The sequence below is a fragment of the Lissotriton helveticus genome, chromosome 12 (genome assembly GCF_964261635.1).
Source record: "Lissotriton helveticus chromosome 12, aLisHel1.1, whole genome shotgun sequence".
NCBI lineage: Eukaryota > Metazoa > Chordata > Amphibia > Caudata > Salamandridae > Lissotriton > Lissotriton helveticus.
The window spans coordinates 681,653,634-681,672,064 of record NC_136073.1 but is presented as its reverse complement, the minus strand read 5'-3'; the positions used below and the strand labels follow the sequence as shown (position 1 = coordinate 681,672,064).

The 18,431-nt window shown below is 47.7% G+C and overlaps 2 protein-coding genes across 6 annotated transcripts in view; one reads left to right on the top strand and one right to left on the bottom strand.

The window, feature by feature from the left end:
* Window positions 1-18,431, bottom strand: part of LOC144799177 (C-type lectin domain family 18 member A-like) — a 901,971-nt gene that overhangs the window by 437,698 nt on the left and 445,842 nt on the right. The window lies entirely within an intron of this gene.
* Window positions 7,967-18,431, top strand: part of LOC144799178 (fibulin-7-like) — a 231,877-nt gene continuing 221,412 nt past the window's right edge. The window contains exon 1 of one of the 2 annotated variants that reach the window (XM_078670427.1): window positions 7,967-8,500. In XM_078670427.1, the coding sequence (XP_078526553.1) occupies window positions 8,435-8,500 (66 nt within the window). In that variant the 5' untranslated portion in view covers window positions 7,967-8,434. The remainder of the gene's footprint in view (window positions 8,501-18,431) is intronic. The other variant, XM_078670428.1, reaches the window with a different exon arrangement.

The window sequence follows — 18,431 nt, the reverse complement described above, 5'->3', positions numbered from 1 at the left end:
TAAGGACCAATGATTTTCATGATGGCCCTTCACTGCCTCCGGCACACCCGTCAATACCACCACGTAGTCATTGGCTTCTGGAGGAAGATCGATATACCCCCCTCGAAAATTGCTCTTATTATGTGAGCCCGAGATGGGCCGGATGGAAGTAATGTTTTGTGAGCCATGAGTGGAACGGTGGGAGGTACTACTAGGATTCTGCCTCCTAGGAGGAGCCGTATTGGTACGAGTGAAAGTTTGTGAAGTGGATGCCTTTGAGATATCAGCCCCAGACAGGGGTGCAGGGTTTTTAATTGCGACTCCCTTGGTACGAGGTTTAGGGATAGGCTGTGTAGGGCTTGTGGCAGATGGATGAGAAGTTAAACTAAGCGGGGCTGTGGGGGGAGGGGTTAGAGTCTGTGGAGCTATATTATTCTCTATCAGACCTTGGTGTTCAAGACCTCGTAAGCCAAGATTAGCCAAGGCTATGATGCTTTTTTCCATCTCTAGTAGATGGTTCTCAATACGAGAAAGTCTTAAATCCAGGGGAGAAAGGAGACTTTTTAAGGTTTCCCAAACAACTCCTATAAATTCCCCTTCCCTCCCCTCCTGGTCCTTAAGATAGAGATCTGCTTTCTCTTTCGGAATGCTTCCTTTAGTGGCTGCGGGTGCTACGCCATCATTATCAATACCCCGACGCGCCTGTAACGGGGTACCATGCCCTCCTATACTGTCATTCACAGGGATATTAGCAACATTGAGTGGGTGTGCCCCAACAATTTTGGCCTTCTTACGTGAGAAAGCCGACTTTGGGGCACGCTTCCTTTTGTGCAGATTGACCTTAGTTCTAGTGAAGGTGCCATAGGAGGTGGATGCATCGGAAATATCTGGGGAATGAGGAATGGGGGTAAGTTGATGGTGAGGGCTAACCACGGATGGGGACGGGCTTACAGACAAAGGTACGGGACACAAGAGTGGTGAACGGATAGGCAAAACCGGGGTGGCATGGACATCCGCCAGCGTTGTTACACAGTGTTGGTTGTTCAGACGCTTCGGAGTAATGGCTAATGCTATGTGGCCTAGGGAAGATTTCTTGGAGTTAGCAAAATCTAGGGACAATTTCCTAGCAGCCGCCAAGTCAAGGGAAACTCGAGTTTGAAGTTTGGTAATCTCTTGGTCTATGGCGATGTTTGTGCGTGTAATAAAATCATCCATAGGACCATTGTGTACCAACCCCCCCTTAGCAGCCCTGCTGTGGCTAGCTCGATTGCACATATGGAATAATGTAGACTACCAGTGTAGACAGTAGGATAGGACAATACGGGTTTAGAAGATGGCAAAACTAGAGCGAAAGAGGAGGGGCCCAGACCAGACCGCTTAGACCTCGAACGGCCTCAAACGGCCCGCTCTTAGCCCGGTCTTCGCCCCGAGCTGCGTCCCGCGCTGCGGGAGTCTGATGTCGTGATATAGGGGCGTGGTGGATGGGGGGCGGGCCAGCAGGGAGAGCGGACCGGATGGTGGCTCACCGGTCTCGCAGGGACTCCTGGTTGCTGGAGTCCCCGCACGCTCGCAGCCCCGCCGAGCCTCACGCCCAAGCCGCCGCCTTACTGCTCCTCTTCCCCGGAAAACGTTTCTCCACGCACTCCTGTGCGAAGCGGCACCCGCGAAGCGGGTGCGGCAAGTAGTTGGTCGGTTTGCCTTGAAAGAACAGTGCCTGGTCTGTGATGCCTCTGTCCGGTGAGATACGGTGTCCCAACAAGTGAAGGTGGAGGGCGCCTTTACAAGCCTCAGGTGTGCGGGGGCGGGCCAGCAGGAAGAGCGGACCGGATGGTGGCTCACCGGTCTCGCAGGGACTCCTGGTTGCTGGAGTCCCCGCACGCTCGCAGCCCCGCCGAGCCTCACGCCCAAGCCGCCGCCTTACTGCTCCTCTTCCAGGGAAAACGTTTCTCCACGCACTCCTGTGCGAAGCGGGACCCGCGAAGCGGGTGCGGCAAGTAGTTGGTCGGTTTGCCTTGAAAGAACAGCGCCTGGTCTGTGATGCCTCTGTCCGGTGAGATACGGTGTCCCAACAAGTGAAGGTGGAGGGCGCCTTTACAAGCCTCAGGTGTGCGGGGGCGGGCCAGCAGGGAGAGCGGGCCGGATGGTGGCTCACCGGTCTCGCAGGGACTCCTGGTTGCTGGAGTCCCCGCACGCTCGCAGCCCCGCCGAGCCCCACGCCCAAGCCGCCGCCTTACTGCTCCTCTTCCCCGGAAAACGTTTCTCCACGCACTCCTGTGCGAAGCGGCACCCGCGAAATGGGTGCGGCAAGTAGTTGGTCGGTTTGCCTTGAAAGAACAGCGCCTGGTCTGTGATGCCTCTGTCCGGTGAGATACGGTGTCCCAACAAGTGAAGGTGGAGGGCGCCTTTACAAGCCTCAGGTGTGCGGGGGCGGGCCAGCAGGGAGAGCGGACCGGATGGTGGCTCACCGGTCTCGCAGGGACTCCTGGTTGCTGGAGTCCCCGCACGCTCGCAGCCCCGCTGAGCCTCACGCCCAAGCCGCCGCCTTACTGCTCCTCTTCCCCGGAAAACGTTTCTCCACGCACTCCTGTGCGAAGCGGCACCCGCGAAGCGGCACCCGCGAAGCGGGTGCGGCAAGTAGTTGGTCGGTTTGCCTTGAAAGAACAGCGCCTGGTCTGTGATGCCTCTGTCCGGTGAGATACGGTGTCCCCATCCGGTATGTATTCATCCAAGTGTGTGTCTTTGTGGTGTAACTGCGTGCCCCTGAGTTGTGCGTGGCACTTGAATTTGTTGTCAATGGATGGGGTGTATTTGTGTGCGGTGTGTGTCCGTGTCTGTGCTTGGGTGTTTTATGTGGGGTGCGCCTGTGTGTGGGGTGCGCCTGTGTGTGGGTGTGCATGTCTGACTTTGTTGCGTGTCTGTGCTCATTCGTATCCGTGTGTCTGTCAATGTTTGGTGTGTGTGTGTTTCTGTGTGGTAGGGGTGTGTCTGTGTGCCTGGTACGCGGCAGGTTCTGAACTGAAACTACCGTCTCCAAAACGTGTATGAATCGCCCGCCCAGTCAGTGCCACCGACACCGAGTGACGTACACCCTCATGATGACAGCTCGGGGGCCACCAAACCCCACTTAACCCAACTGTCTGCTCGCAGATTCCCACAGCACAAGGAGAGGGGGGTGGGGGGTGCTATGGGTGAAAATAAATCCCCAGGTCGTTGACCCTGTCCTCCCATGAAAATAGGCCCGCTGCAGGAAAGAGTGAGAGCGTTCTGTCCAGCACTTTGAAGAAAGTGCTGCTAACTATTTTCAGAGGCGCTCCCGAAATAGATTGTTCCGCCCAAGCACACAAATTGCCGGGATGGGGTGGTTTCCCGTGGACGTTACACTGGCAGTACCCAGTGCATTGACCCACCGAGCATCAACCAAGAGCTGTTGTGCCTGGCAAGGAGTGAAGGCGTTAAATGGGGTTTTTGGCAGGGCATCAGTGAAATGGAGAGTGGCCGAGACGGGTCTGGCAGGAGACCGCGCCGCTCCAAGACAGCCTCCCGCTCCGAGACAGCCTCCTGCTCAGATGGCCTTGACTATTTAATGCCCGGCCTTGGAGGGGGCAGGTTTACTGCAAGTTCACCATTTAACCCAGCGGATTCAGATTCCGGTGCCGCCGGGGTCAGGTCTGCCGAATAGGATACTTCTGAGACGCTCCTGTCCTCCCGTTCCCTGACGACCGGCCAGCGCCACGAAGCCGCTCACTCTAGGCCAACCTGAGCTTTGAACATCTTGAGAACTTACGACCCATTTCACTCCTGCCATACTTTGCCAAAATTGCGGAAAAGGTAGTGAATAACCAGTTGTCTGCTCATATTGAGACAAATGGACTACTCCACCCCACACAATCGGGTTTCCGCCCCCTCCACTCAACAGAGTCAGCACTTCTGGTATCAACTGAGATCTTAAGGAAATATGCTGACGATGGTCAAACGGCAGCACTGATCTTGCTCGATCTCAGTGCCGCCTTCGACACGGTAGCCCACCACACACTGCTACAGTGTCTGAAGAGGGTAGGAGTGGTAGGTAAGGCATGGGATTGGATGAAATCCTTCTTGTCTGATCGAAGCTTTCAAGTAGCACAGGGGTCATTTCGCTCTAAAAGCATTAGTTTAAAACAGGGAGTGCCGCAAGGGTCTAGTTTGAGCCCGACTCTTTTTAATCTGTGTGTGGCTCCCGTGGCAAAAATAACGGACTCTTTTGGAGTAAGGGCCGTGACCTATGCAGACGACACACAACTGGTTGTAACCCTGACACAATCAAAGGAGCTGGCTGCCACGAATTTCACCTTGTGCTTGCAGCAGCTTGCTGCATGGATGGCAAGTAATTGCCTCAAGCCCAACGGCAATAAGACGGAGGTTCTGATTGTGGGAAAGGAGCCATCAGTATGGACCTCGTCATGGTGGCCCTCTGAGCTGGGTCCCCTACCGGCCCCCAGTAACCCAGTGAGAAATCTGGGGGTATGGCTCGACAATAAAATATCTTTCGAGCAACAGACGAAACAGCTGGCAGGGACTTGCTTTGGCATCCTGAGAGTTTTGAGGAAGACGTTGGATATTCTCCCCCTACCTGCCAGAAAAACCATGGTGCATGCCCTCATTTCGTCCAGATTGGACTATGGTAACGTCCTGTATTTGGGGGCCAGTGCAAAATGCATTCATAGGCTACAGCAGGTACAGAATGCGGCGGCCCGGCTGGTTCTCCTGCTGCCGAGGAGGGCCTCTTCTAAGAGAGCACTCAAATCCCTGCACTGGCTACCTATTAGGGAACGAGTGAAATTCAAAGCCCTCTGTGTAGGACATCGCATTCTACAGGGGAAAGGACCCACCTATCTCCGTAATCTGTTAAGCTCCTATCACCCTACCCGTCAGTTAAGATCGTGCGGGACTGGACGAGTAGCTGTTCCCAAATTTAGCAGAGTGAGAATGGGTGGACACTCCTTCAGAGTCCTGGCTGCCCAGCAATGGAATCAACTACCACAGAAGCTACGCCTGGAAACATCAGAGCAGGCCTTCCGCAAAGAGTTAAAAACCTTTCTGTTCCCAAAGGACATCTGATCTGCCGTTAAAGATCTTGGCGGAACAAGTCAATAGGGGCTAGTTATAGCGCGGGGACACACTAGTTAGTCTAACCAGGCGCTTTATAAATTTAATAATAGGCGCTGTCTACGACGGTTCCGGCTAAAAGCAGCACTTAGAACCGCTGTTGTGTCCACCTGTGAGAACAGTGACACCTGTGCCGTCAGAGGCTTGTTTTTCCAAGAAGGCGGCTTTGCCCGCGCGCCCCCTTCCAGGCGCAAATCCGGAGACCGTTGAACTGAATAAAGAAAAACACTAAAGTACCTCAGGGACACAACAGCTAAAACAAGCTTTCTCCGTGGAGTCGATGGGGGGGGGGGGGGGAGTGAAAGCACGCGATGCGCGCGTATATATCTCCTGTGCAGCGTGCGCGTAGACAGGGAGGGAGGGGGAGAGAGGGAGTGAGCTGAGCCCCACGCACGTGAACATCTCCTGTTCACGCGCGCCTCCACATTGCCAGTCCGATTCTTGCGCGTGCCCATCTCTTGTCTCGCATGAGAGGCAACTCTGTAACAATACTTCTTGCTGAACAGATGATGGATGGGACCCAGCCACATGCTTGATATGTCACTGGAAGTTGACCAGGCTGATGAGCGGTGATACCCTGAAACTGGACCCAGGATGCTTGTTTCTGGTCCAGCGAGCACCTGGCCTGGCAGTTTGAGCTGGACTGTTACCATGGGGAGCATGGTCGAGACTGATTTACATATGGCTGGGTCCAAACTGGAATGGCGTGGTGAGCAAAAAAATCATGGATTTAACCCATATCTGCGACTGATGGTAAATGTTTGATTTGTTCAGCATTCCGTCCATCATCTATTCCTTTTTCCGTCCAACACAGCCTAAAGCACTTTACAAATGTTGACTAGTCTTTTTTCAGTTGCTCTTTGCTGTATTTAGTTGTCAAACGTATGCTAATGAGGTGAAATATTTTCACTGACAGTGTTACCATGTGAAAAATTACAGAAAAATGAAGTAATACTGTTACAGAATGTGTCAAATTACGGTACATAATTTGGATTTTTTTACTACATAATTTAGTCAACCCTGCCGCATAATTTTGACTTTCCCCTAATGCATAATTTTGGTGGCCTTGGTTATCACATGAGAGCACATTCAAACGCTTGACTTCAGGATGTGCGCTGTATAAAAACCTCTTGGTTTGATTTAATATAATGTTTCTCTATCCGTAATAAGAATTTAGGCCATATATAGGGTACTCATGACAACTAAATTGCTTCTTAGGAGCATCATCGTAAGTCTGGTGAAGTCGAAGCTGGCAGGAATGTTTCTCACTTTTAATAAATACCTCTCGATGCAAATACATTCTGATGTACTAAACTGAAACTTTTCCACATCTTAAAGAAATACAGTTTAAAAAAAATTGATAGGCTCCTTAATATTTTAATTTGATGTTAGCTACCAAATATTTTCCAAGCTCGATGCACTGGCTCTTAACGCCAAGCCAGACCCTTGGCTCGGGAAACGGCGTTAACCACGCAGATGCCTCATGGTTAAGGCAGTTGGCGTTCTAGCTGTCTCAGCGGATTGAAGAGGAACAGGAAGGCATGAAACAGGAAGGACAGACCGGGATGTGGCTGGATAAGTTGGGATGGGGTCGGGGGGGGGGGGGTGAGGGTAGGTTTTAGGGGGTGGGGACTGGTTTTAGGGCTCAGGGAGGAGGGGCTGGGGTTGGAGTCGTTTTTAGGGGGCTGAGTTTTATAGCTCAGGAAAGGTGGCAGGAAAGGGCCAGTTTTCAGACCTATGGGGCAGTTGGGCTGGAGGGAGGTGGGGGAGGTTTTAGGGGGTGGGGCTGGTTTTAGGGCTCAGGGAGGGGGGGCTGGGGTCTAATTATCTATTAGGGGGCTGAGTTTTCTGGCTCAGGGCAGGTAAGGGCAGTTTTCAGGCCTAAGGGCGCAGTTTTTAGGGATCAGGGCAGGTGGGAAGTGGCAGTTTTCAGGGCTAGGGAGTAGTTTTAAGGGCTCAGGGCGAGACTGCTTAGGACGGAGTTATTTTGTTTAGCTAGAGGGTTGGGTTTTAAGGCTCATGATAGGGGTTGGTTTGTTTATATGGGTGTAGCGGGTAGAATACACAACAGGAAGGCCGAATTTTAGGGCAGAGGTGTGATCTTTACCACACATGTCCTTTTACCAATCATGTCTTTACCATGAAATTGCATGGTAAAGGCAAGCGTGGTAAAGACACAGTCATGGTTGACACTACGTGGTTTCGGCATGCGTTGTTGAGGCATGCGTTATTCCATCACACAACCCCTTGGCTCGGCTTAGCTCTCCTTGTTAATTTGTTGGCTCAGCCACCTCTATGTGTGTGTGGTGTGCCACATGTTTAAATGTTGGTCTGCTGGGACGTCCTGGTGTGGATGTATGTTTACATTGGTGCTCAACCGTTCAATGCGCCTCTTAGCATGGGACTCCATGCATACATAGGTATGTCTGACGATGAAGTGTCTGTCCTTTTATTATCTGTAAAGTATTGATTGTTGTGATAAAAAGGCTAAGCCAATCGAAATCTGAGGATGTTTATATTTTTGTTTATGGGCCTCACTGCCGGTGTGTCAAGAGATAGTCTGTATGTACCTCTATATAGGTGCTTGGATGTTTACACAGACCACCATTTCAAACACAGCAACACAAGGGAACTTTGAGATGCAGGATGCCTGCTCGCGCCCAGAAATGCAAAACACGAGCCATTTCGTTATTCTGAGTTCGGAAAATAAAAGGTAAACAAACCGTGGAGCCTCTGAAAGCCCTCTCAGAGTCAGAGCGGGAGGTTGGCGGTTTCTCTCTGGCGGCCTGACCAAGCTAATTTCCAAGCATAACTAGGGAACAGAGTGAGGTGGAGAAAGGTGGAGAAAGGAGGCATGGACGAGTGTCCTCTGGCCCACCCTAGAAAGGGCGCCAAACCTACGCCCCGGCAGCACTGCCAGTCATGACTGGGCTGTCACTCCGCACTGCGGTATAAAAGCCAAGGGAAGCCCTCGCTGACCTAGCACACTTGGAGTGGCTGGGTCCCAGATCAACGTTTCCAGCCGGAGCAGAGTTCTGGGGTCAAGCTTGAAGAAACAACAAAAAGACGACAACGTCCTTTGGAGTGTCTGGCGCGGAGAATTCCATCTCTAGCACCTTCATGCCTTCCTAGCCACTGAGGACTTATTAGTTGAGACCACTGTACCTCAAAGCGCCTAACTGCTACAAGTCCTGTCTCCGGGGAGTTCCGACGGACCCCAGCAGCCGGGGAGAGCGCCACGAGGCGCTACGGTGCTACCAGTAACCTTGGACCCCACGTCTGCTGCTGCTGCTGAGGAGAAGCCTACACCATGATGCTGAGAGTTTTAGCCCTCGTTGTGCTGGGCCTCCTGCGCCTGGAAGGCAGCGAAGGACAGGTATGTGGCCACCCAAGGATGCGCACTCTTTGAAGAGCGCCTTGCAGACGCAGGAGTGTGCCTTGTTCTGTCGTAGGGGTCGGTTCTGTCTCCAGCCTCCTCCCCGACAGGGCACAATGGTCTAAACACCACCAGCGGAATCAGGGACCCGTGTTATTTTGCTGTGCTCAGTATGAACGGAGTGGTTTGTGCCTGTTTAACACCAGGAACCCTAGTCTAGTGTTCGCATGTTACCAATTGTACCATAGAGTTTAAAGACTGAACACATGGAGAATGAGCCCCTGTTGCAACAGCCTCAATTCACTCAGTTTAAGAATATCCCCAGGGAAGAGGTACCTGATCACGCGCTCTGGTGTCGCGGAAGAGGGTGCGTGCACCGCACTTGCAGGTGTGATCCCGCTAGGGTTGGAATGCGTGCTGGGGTGGGCACTGGCAATAATTTATGAGAAGCGGGATTTGTTGTTCATCTTCAGGCTTTTACCCAGAACAGGAGTTATGGTCAGACAAGGGCGAAAACATCGACAAGAGAAAGACGGGGGGAAAAAAGTGAAATAGGAGCAAGGAGGGATGAACAATGACGTGCACGAGTGAGATAAAACGATAGATAGTGGAGGCAGATAGAAGAAAGAGGCAAGAGGTGGCAGAAAGACTCGGCAGCTTTGGAAGTGCCCGCGGTGGCCTCCTAGGACAAAAGTCGAGTCCCCTGCTCTTGTCTTTATAAACGATGAGGTGGGATGCGCATCCTTTTGTTCATAGGAAGCTGGCGCACCTTCCGGCGGAGTGGATATAGAAATTGAGGGAGAGGGCACGCAGCCGGTTCTATGGACATACATATGAGGGCCAGTGGGGACTTAGATTTCATCCAGGCCCTTTGTTGCCAGCTCTCTAACCCAAATATGCTGTTGGGCTTGGTTCTTACCCTTAAATATTTGGTTCGCCCTCCCACTTATTCACCACCGTCTGTAAACCGCGCTCATTTGTTCTGACCCTGGATAGGACTCAAATGCCAAATGATGCTTCATGGCGATTATTCCCTTTTATCCAAGATTATGTTTCTAAGGACCTTTTTTGTTACAGCGCTCTAACACCATTTTCAAAGTCACATTCATGCAATAGTAAAACTGAATGAATACATACATTCAAGTAAATGACTATATAAAATTCCTGTACATAAATAAATAAACAAACAAATCAGCCAGATCAGCACAATTACCAAAGTTGTCATGTAGGGTGCTGTGTGGAATGACCTTTCATTGGGACATAGGGAGAGAAGGGGACCAGGACAAAGAGAGTCAGCTGTGGTCCACAAGGGTGAACGGGGCCGCCCCAGGCGTAGAACCAGTACCAGGAAACAGCCTGTTCTGTCATGAAGAATCGTCAGAGAAGTACTAGTGTCAGTGCATTTAACTTGCACTGAATAACTGCACACAGGCGATCGGTGGCAATGGAGTTTGCCACATCTTGTCATCCTCACATCTAGGGTTTGGCTGCCTATGCCTTTTAATACCTGTTCTCTGCTTTTGTGTGCTGGCATTGCTCTATGTAGCCCTTACTGGGGAGGGAAATGTGCACGTCTGTTTAGATGTATTGGTCTTTATGGGTTTTGGTAACATGCATAATCTTGATCTGTGCTACACTAGTGTGTTTGTGGGAATGTGTGTGTGAATACATCTTGCATTGCACCAACTGTGCATAATACATGTTTGTATCATATTATATATATATATATATATATATATATATGCAGCAGCTGCAGCCTCCCAAAGCTCCGTGCAAAGACGACCCAGGAAAACCACACGAATCCAATATAGATGAAGGCACCAAGTTTTATTAAAAGTTGAGCTTAACGAATCTGACGCGTTTCGGGCATCCGCCCTTGCTCACAGACGATATATATATGTCAAGTCAAGTCAAAAGAAGTCTTTATTCGATTGTTCATCTTAAAAGACATGCTACACATCCAACATTATGTCTCAATTTCTAAAGTGCACGGATAGTTGTTTAAAAAATAAATTAATATGAAGTTAAAAACATGAACTAAGACAGAATTAAATCATTTATACACGACTTCATTTGCAGAGTTAAAAGTTAAACGTAATAAAAAAACAGTTATTACAGGATGTCACAGTCTAATTGGGACCTTGTAGCTTATTTAACTGGGACCTTGATGCTTATTTAACTGGGACCTTGATGCGAGTTAATCAACCTCAAGCGTAGAATCCAAGCCCAACCAAGATATTTTGCAACCCTATTACTATCAAGGGCGATAGATCAGATTATAGGATTCTACAGGCTGTAGATGCTGAACGAGTGCCCAGACTTCTACATAGTGGACGTAGCCACTTTTTTCTAGGGGCAACATACAGGGGGCATACAAAGAGAAAATGAGATACAGTTTCACCCTGCCTGATACACAGTGGGCAGTGCTCTGGCCCTCCCTTACCCCATGATGTAGTTAGGCACCTCAGTGGTAACGAGCCAACTCTCAGTTGATGGAAAAGTTTGCGATCCAGGGGCTTGGTGATGACATCCCAGTACAGTTCAAAGGAAGAGACATCCTTCAGAAGAACAAATGTCGTTGTTAGGGAACTTCCTGTCATTTCCGAGTGTCTTTTACCAACAACCCATTCCCAGTATAGATTTCTCAGCTCTTTTTTGGGAGGAAAGGTGGCCGAGTCAGGGTTATGCCATAGTTCACCAAGCCCCATGGCGCACAGAGTAGATCTTACCCCTTTGAACCATCCTATATTGTCAGAGCCCAGGAAATCCCTTACCTCTAGACATGTTTTGGCGTAGAGCAGTAGCTCTGGTGTGGTCCACAAGAGCCGCCAAAATGCTAGGGGTCTGAATCTCGCTAGGTCTTCCACTGGTTGGCACCCTAGGTCGTACAAGAGCGGGATGCGCGGAGTTCATTTCGGTAGTCCAATCGCCGCCCTGAGAAATTTATTTTGGGCTACCTTTAGGGGATCCAGATTACTGAAGCCCCAGAGCTCTGCTCCATACAGAACAGAGGGCAAAATTTTTGTGCCATAGATTTTCATGAGCGGGGACATTGGCCGGGTGTAAGAACTTTTATGTTCTTTGAGGAGGGCTCCTCCTATTTGTGCATGTTTTAGTGCCAAGAGCTCGACTTGCGGTTTCCAACTAAGGTTTTCACTAAAAGTGACACCTAAGTATGTGAATAACGTAATCTGCTCAAGGGTGGTGCCACCCATTGTAACCCTGGCAGCAGTTGGAGATGTTCCTCTCAGCACCATAAACTTTGTTTTGGATACGTTGATCTCCAGCTCATGCTCGCGGCAAAACAACTCAAATCTTGACAGGGCCTGCTGGAGACCCTGCCTCGTCTGGGATATTAACAGGGTGTCGTCCGCGAACATGAGCAGAGGTACTTTCATCCCCGCCAGTGTAGGAGCATCCGTGGGGTGGTTCACAAAATAATTGGTGACCCCATTAATAAATAGGGAAAACAAAGTAGGGGCCAAAACACACCCTTGTCTAACACCTTTAGCAACTGGAAATCTATCCGTAACCTCCCCAGGCTTACCCCAACGTACTTGTGCAAAAGTGTGGGCATGTAAATTCACTAAAAGTCGCACAAGAACAGCAGGCATTCCCAGTTTCAATAGGCATTCCCACAGCTTGGACCTAGGAACGAGGTCAAATGCGGACCTTAGGTCCACAAAGGCTGCGTAAAGCTTGCCCTTCCCAAAAACAACTGTCTTCCAATATAGGAGCACAAAACGGAATGCTTGGTCAAGAGTGCTCACATGGGACCGGAAACCTGCCTGCATAGGTGTGAGAATATCAAAATCATAAATCCATTCCTGGATCCTACCTAATACGAGGCGGGCTGTTATTTTTTGCACCGCATCGATGAGGCTGATCGGTCAGTAGTTTGAGGGAACCGAGCGATCCCCTTTCTTATAAATTGGTAGAATTTCTGCCCCGTACCAGGAATCTGAGACCTTCGCTCCAGAAGCAAGTGCATTTACCAGATGGAGGATATACAGAGCCCAGAGATCCTGATCCTGCAGAAATACATCAGCCGGAATGCAATCGGGGCCAGGTGCTTTACCTCTCGGGATTGTTTTCATAATATTTCTAAACTCAGAGATAGAAAACGTGAGTGATTCCTCAGAAACGGAGCATGGGAGATCAACCAAAACAACATTGTTACTCCTGAATTGTTCCTCAAAGAAGCTTACCCACTGTTGTTGACCAACATGTGCTGGGCTAGGGTGATCATCCTGGCATTTCCCCCATTTTAGTAGGTGCCAAAACTGTTGCATATTTCGATAGCCACAAGCTTCGGTCAGAGTTAACCACGGGTCCTCATCCCAATTAGTTTTAGCCTTATGTTTAGCTTCATTGTAAACTTTTCTACAGGACCTAATTCGACCATGGTTTTTAGATTTGATAGCTAAAACCAAGTCCCCTTGTGTTCGTCGACACTCATCATCATACCATGTGACTACTCTAGGCTTCATCTTCCTGACCTGTTTAGGGATAGTCTTAATAAACAGCTTTTTGAGGCCCAGAAACAAATTGGTATGTATACTTGTAAGATTTGCATTAATCTCGTCCTGCGACCCACAATTATCCAAAAACTCCAAAGAGCTGGACACTAAAGATCTAATCTCCTTTCTCGACCCTTCATCCACAGCAATTTTAGGCCAGCGCACCCTTCTCATATCGTTACTTAGGGTAACCTCAGCTGGGACTACGTTTGACTCACAACTCTTGGTCCTTTGAAAGCTAAGGTCCCTTAAAGCCAATACAAGCGGGTCATGATCACTTTCGGGGCGTTCAATGATTTCCATGTCAACAACTGCAACCCACAGCTGCACATCGACTAAAATGTAGTCGATGCGACTGCTGTGTCTGCCGTTGTTGAATGTGTGCCTACCCTTCCTGTCTGATCTTACCCTACCATTAGTTGCTCTCAGGCCCTGATCTAGGCACAACCCCTTGATAAATGTGGCGGAGCAAGACCATTTCCCAATTGGTGGTAACTCGAGCTGTGGTATTCCCCACGACATGTCTTCTTCCTCTGTAAGGGACCCCTTCTTCAATACCCAGGGGCTCAAAGCATGTATTAAAATCCTCCAAACCGGAAACCCCGAGGCAGCGTGATTGATCCGCATTCGAAGGAGTGAATTGCTCTCCTTCTGAGGTTTTCCACCCAGACGCCCAGAAGCAATATACATGATTCCTATGTGATTGCGGCAATAAGGACAATCAACTTCACGTGTTAAACCCTAATTAATAGAACTTTTAAATATTAAACGACACCATCTACATCTGAAGATGAAACACTGCTGACAGCTGTGAGAAGTTATTCAACTATCCACCGCGGTGGCTTATATTAATTTTGCAACGACATTCGTTAACACAGGATATTTACAAAGACCCTGAAACAAGACAGACATCGAATTTGTAGTCTTGAAAAAGGTGGAAGATCAATACTGCACAACCACCGAAACGCGTCGACGCCTAACCCAGTACAATTCAAATCTCCTCTTCCCCTGTCGATATACAAGTCTCAGTGTACAAGACTAGGGAGAGATCAAATTGCAGTATTGAATGTACACCCCGTATCTAACAATTTTCATGTTTTGCAACTTTAGTCTGTCTGTTATATTGTGTAGGTCACAAGAAATTGTCCAACTATTTTAGTAGTTTACGAATAATTTTATGTGCTTTTTATGAAATGTATTAACGATAATTGTGAATTGGTTTTTATTTTTGTCATTTTTAATAAATGTTTTTGTACTTTTGGAATAACACTTTATGTTTTTGTGATTTTATCAATGAATGCTTTATAGCTAGATTATAGCTAGATCCAGTATATGTTTCAAGGGAATGGTTTCATTTCTTTAGGTTCAATACCCTATTTCCCTTGACTATTCCAAGGGGTCCCTCTCTCTCTATTTTTACTTAAAATCCCCCAACACAACCATATACCCCTCTTCAGTTACATTTATTTATTTATTTATTTAGCGATTTATAGAGCGCCTGGTGACCCGGAGGCATCCCCACGCTGTAGCATTTGTGGAGACCAGAGGGGGAGGGGACTTTATTTTGGGAACAGCAGCGTTTTCAATTTTTTCCGGAAAAGGAGAGGAGTCGTCCAGGAGGAGAAGGGTTGGTGAAACCCTTCCACCCTGGAGGCCCCTAACATAAATATTAACTAAAAGGATATTTAAGCCTTTGGAAGATCTAATCCTAATTATTAATATATCTGGACTGTCTATGGCAACTTCCTCAGCCCATACACCCTCACATTGGCGAACCCAAGTTGTCAGCCCTCCAGCGGGGCGCCCTTTTTGTCCTTTTGTAGCGGGTTTACTAAAATTTAGAAACCCCACCCGGAACACCGGCAAAAGTGCCCATGTTTCTTTAAAGGACCAAACATCCCCTTGATCTATAAAATCCACCCAATCAGGGATGCACAAACGGGACTCAAGCCCAGCTATGTTCCAACCTACACACTTAGTGTAGGCGGAGTCCAACAAATGGGGGTTTATTACCGCGAGCTGGGCTGGCGCAGTAACTGGGGAAATGGATGAGATATTATCTTGTGCCGTTGTTGTACTAACACTAATACTAGGTTCAGAACACTGAGCAATGGATGAAACCTCCGTACCCATATCAGCTGGTGCGAAACCCCCCTTTTCCCCTGTATTACATAGAACCTGCCCAGCAATGAGTCAATCATTTCCATCAAGGTAAGACAATGGAGCATATCTCCCAGCGGAGATCAAAGACTCAACGCCTAGCAGGTTTGTCCGGCCCCGAGAGGGATATTGTTAGGCCTGGGTAGCAAAGGTGTCACATTAATGCTAGGGCGGGCTTTAGGAAAAAAGTCAGAGAGTTCCCACGTTACAATAGGGTCATCACCAACTTGTGGACGCCAGCCTCTGAGAAATGGAATTACGTGGGTACTCCTAAAGTTAACGATAAACAGATCGCCTGATATATCTTTAGTCCTGCGGCCGAGCCACCCCACCCTTCGAACATTTAGGATACGGCCATCTATGGTAGGTGGTAGGGGTCTATTCTTGGAAAGCCAGAAGGCTAGCTCTCTAACCCAAATATGCTGTTGGGCTTGGTTCTTCCCTTAAATATTTGGTTCGCCCTCCCACTTATTCACCACAGTCTGTAAACCGCGCTCATTTGTTCTGACCCTGGATAGGACTCAAGTGCCAAATGATGCTTCATGGCGATTATTCCCTTGTATCCAAGATTATGTTTCTAAGGAGCTTTTTTTTTTACAGCGCTCTAACACCATTTTCAAAGTCACATTCATGCAATAGTAAAACTGAATGAATACATACATTCAAGTAAATAAATAAACAAACAAATCAGCCAGATCAGCACAATTACCAAAGTTGTCATCTAGGGTGCTGTGTGGAATGACCTTTCATTGGGACATAGGGAGAGAAGGGGACCAGGACAAAGAGAGTCAGCTGTGGTCCACAAGGGTGAACGGGGCCGCCCCAGGTTAGAACCAGTACTAGGAAACAGCCTGTTCTGTCATCAAGAATCGTCAGAGAAGTACTAGTGTCAGTGCATTTAACTTGCACTGAATAACTGCACACAGGCGATCGGTGGCAATGGAGTTTGCCACATCTTGTCATCCTCACATCTAAGGGTTTGGCTGCCTATGCCTTTTAATACCTGTTCTCTGCTTTTGTGTGCTGACATTGCTCTACGTAGCCCTTACTGGTGAGGGAAATGTGCACGTCTGTTTAGATGTATTGGTCTTTATGGGTTTTGGTAACATGCATAATCTTGATCTGTGCTACACTAGTGTGTTTGTGGGAATGTGTGTGTGAATAAATCTTGCATTGCACCAACTGTGCATAATACATGTTTGTATCATTATATATATATATATATATATATATATATATATATATATATATATATATATATATATATATATATATATATATATATATATATTAGTTACTCTCTTGTGTATGGTTGGAGGAAGGTGTTGGTGGGAGTGTCACCTGGGCGTGGTTACTTCTGGTGCCTAGCACGAGTCTCGGGGTTGGTCTCCAGCGTTAACGAGAATGGATTTTAGGGATATAATACCTGGTTGTGTACACAAAACAGGGTCAACTTGTAGTTTAATGGACAGTTCTACCATTATCTTTGGAACAGTCAGGTCTTTACTGCTTTACTGAATTTTAGGGAGCGGTGATTATTATTTTCTTTCTGGAACAGGTCCAGAACTTGCATGTCTTCACAGAGAAGTTTCCTCCATATATAAAGTGGAGGATGATCAGGAGTGGAGCCATTTTGGATTTTAGTTTCCCTTTTGACTGTACAGTTTGTGTGCGGACTAAAGGAAGATACGCCCACACGACACACCTTGTGTGGGACAGAGTGATTTGTAAGAGATTCTTCTTGCTACTTGTAGCCAGGTTAGAGCTTTGAGGGACCAGCTAATGTGATCCTGTCTACTACAGAGTATGACTTGTCTTGTTACCTCATTTTAATTTTTGTAGCTTGTCTAGTTTTAAGGAAGTCTCATGTGGAGGCAATTGGGGTAATTAACATGTGACAATACTTGCAAATTTGAAGTCAGCATCCTGTGTGATAAGCTCAGGTAACAGAAGATATGCTGAAGAGTTCCTATTGTGAAGGAAGAATTTCTGGTCACTTTAACTTGGTTATGGGTTGAGAGTTTGAAGTTCATGATTGCACCAAGAAAGGTTACTTCTTTCAGTGTACTTGTTTAAAGTCCCGACTCAAGGGGACATGTTTAAATAGGGTACTGATTTTATGGCAAGACCGGAGGCTAATATTATTGCATTACCTCTTTAATGCTCCATACACAGCAGCCCCTTCAAATAAATAAAACTTTATATCTTAGAATTCCAATAGCAGAACACTTCTTTCTCTTCCTTCCCTTTTGCTGCTGCACGGAGATAAGTATAAAAAAGCAGCTCTTGCTTTTAACTATAATTATGTGATGAGTCGTTATAGGAGAAGTTTTTTTTTCCGTCTGTTTGGGTTTGCGAGTAGATTTATTTTGAAGAGTGAACTTTCCGGTACAAAAGGTATTCTTATTTTAATAAGTATGCTTGATGTGAAAGAATTTATATGTATAAAGTAAATTGTAGAGAAACGTATGTTGTTAGTTTTGTTAGGAATATGGATGAAAAATTAACCCCTTCTGTGCGGCGCACGTTCAGCGGACGTCGCGTGCACTACCTCGGTGGTGCTGCGCACGTCCGCTGAACGTTCCAGCCCTGCCCGCGCAATAGAACGTTCCGCACCAGCGCGGAACGTTCGGCGCAGCGGAGGGGTTAATTAAAAGTTTTTTGGCTTACCTATATATTATCAAATGTTAATAGTTGAGGCATGACGTGTGGGGCAGCGCGCGTTAGTCGCGTGAAGGAATTAATTCAGGGTGTGTAGCGCGTACGGAGAGGATATTCTCACATGCTCGTGTGAGCCACTCCTGAAAAGAAGTAGAGAGAAGTGAAGAAGGACTTCAGGTCGACACGTTTAAGTGTCGGCCATTTTAAGAGATTGGGAATATTTTAATATGATTGTATGTGGAAATGAGTTTGAAGGATTGGGCTAATTTCAATCGTGATGACAGTTGAAATAACGACCACTGACAGGATTTGAGTGCTTTGATTGTATGAAGGGCTAGTGCATTGTTGTGAGGAAGGCAACTGTAATAGTGGTGAATCAGAATAACTGAGTCAAGTAATTTAGGGAGTTTGGAGAACAGTACAATGGAAGGGAGAATTTTTAATATGGTGAATACATTCTCTACAGATTTTAATAGTAATATGGAAAAGAAATTGGATTATTTAATTCAGAGTAAGGGATTATCTGTTCAGGAAGATATATTACTCAACTTGGGAAGGTCCACAAGCAATATCAAGTGGAAAAGTAAGTA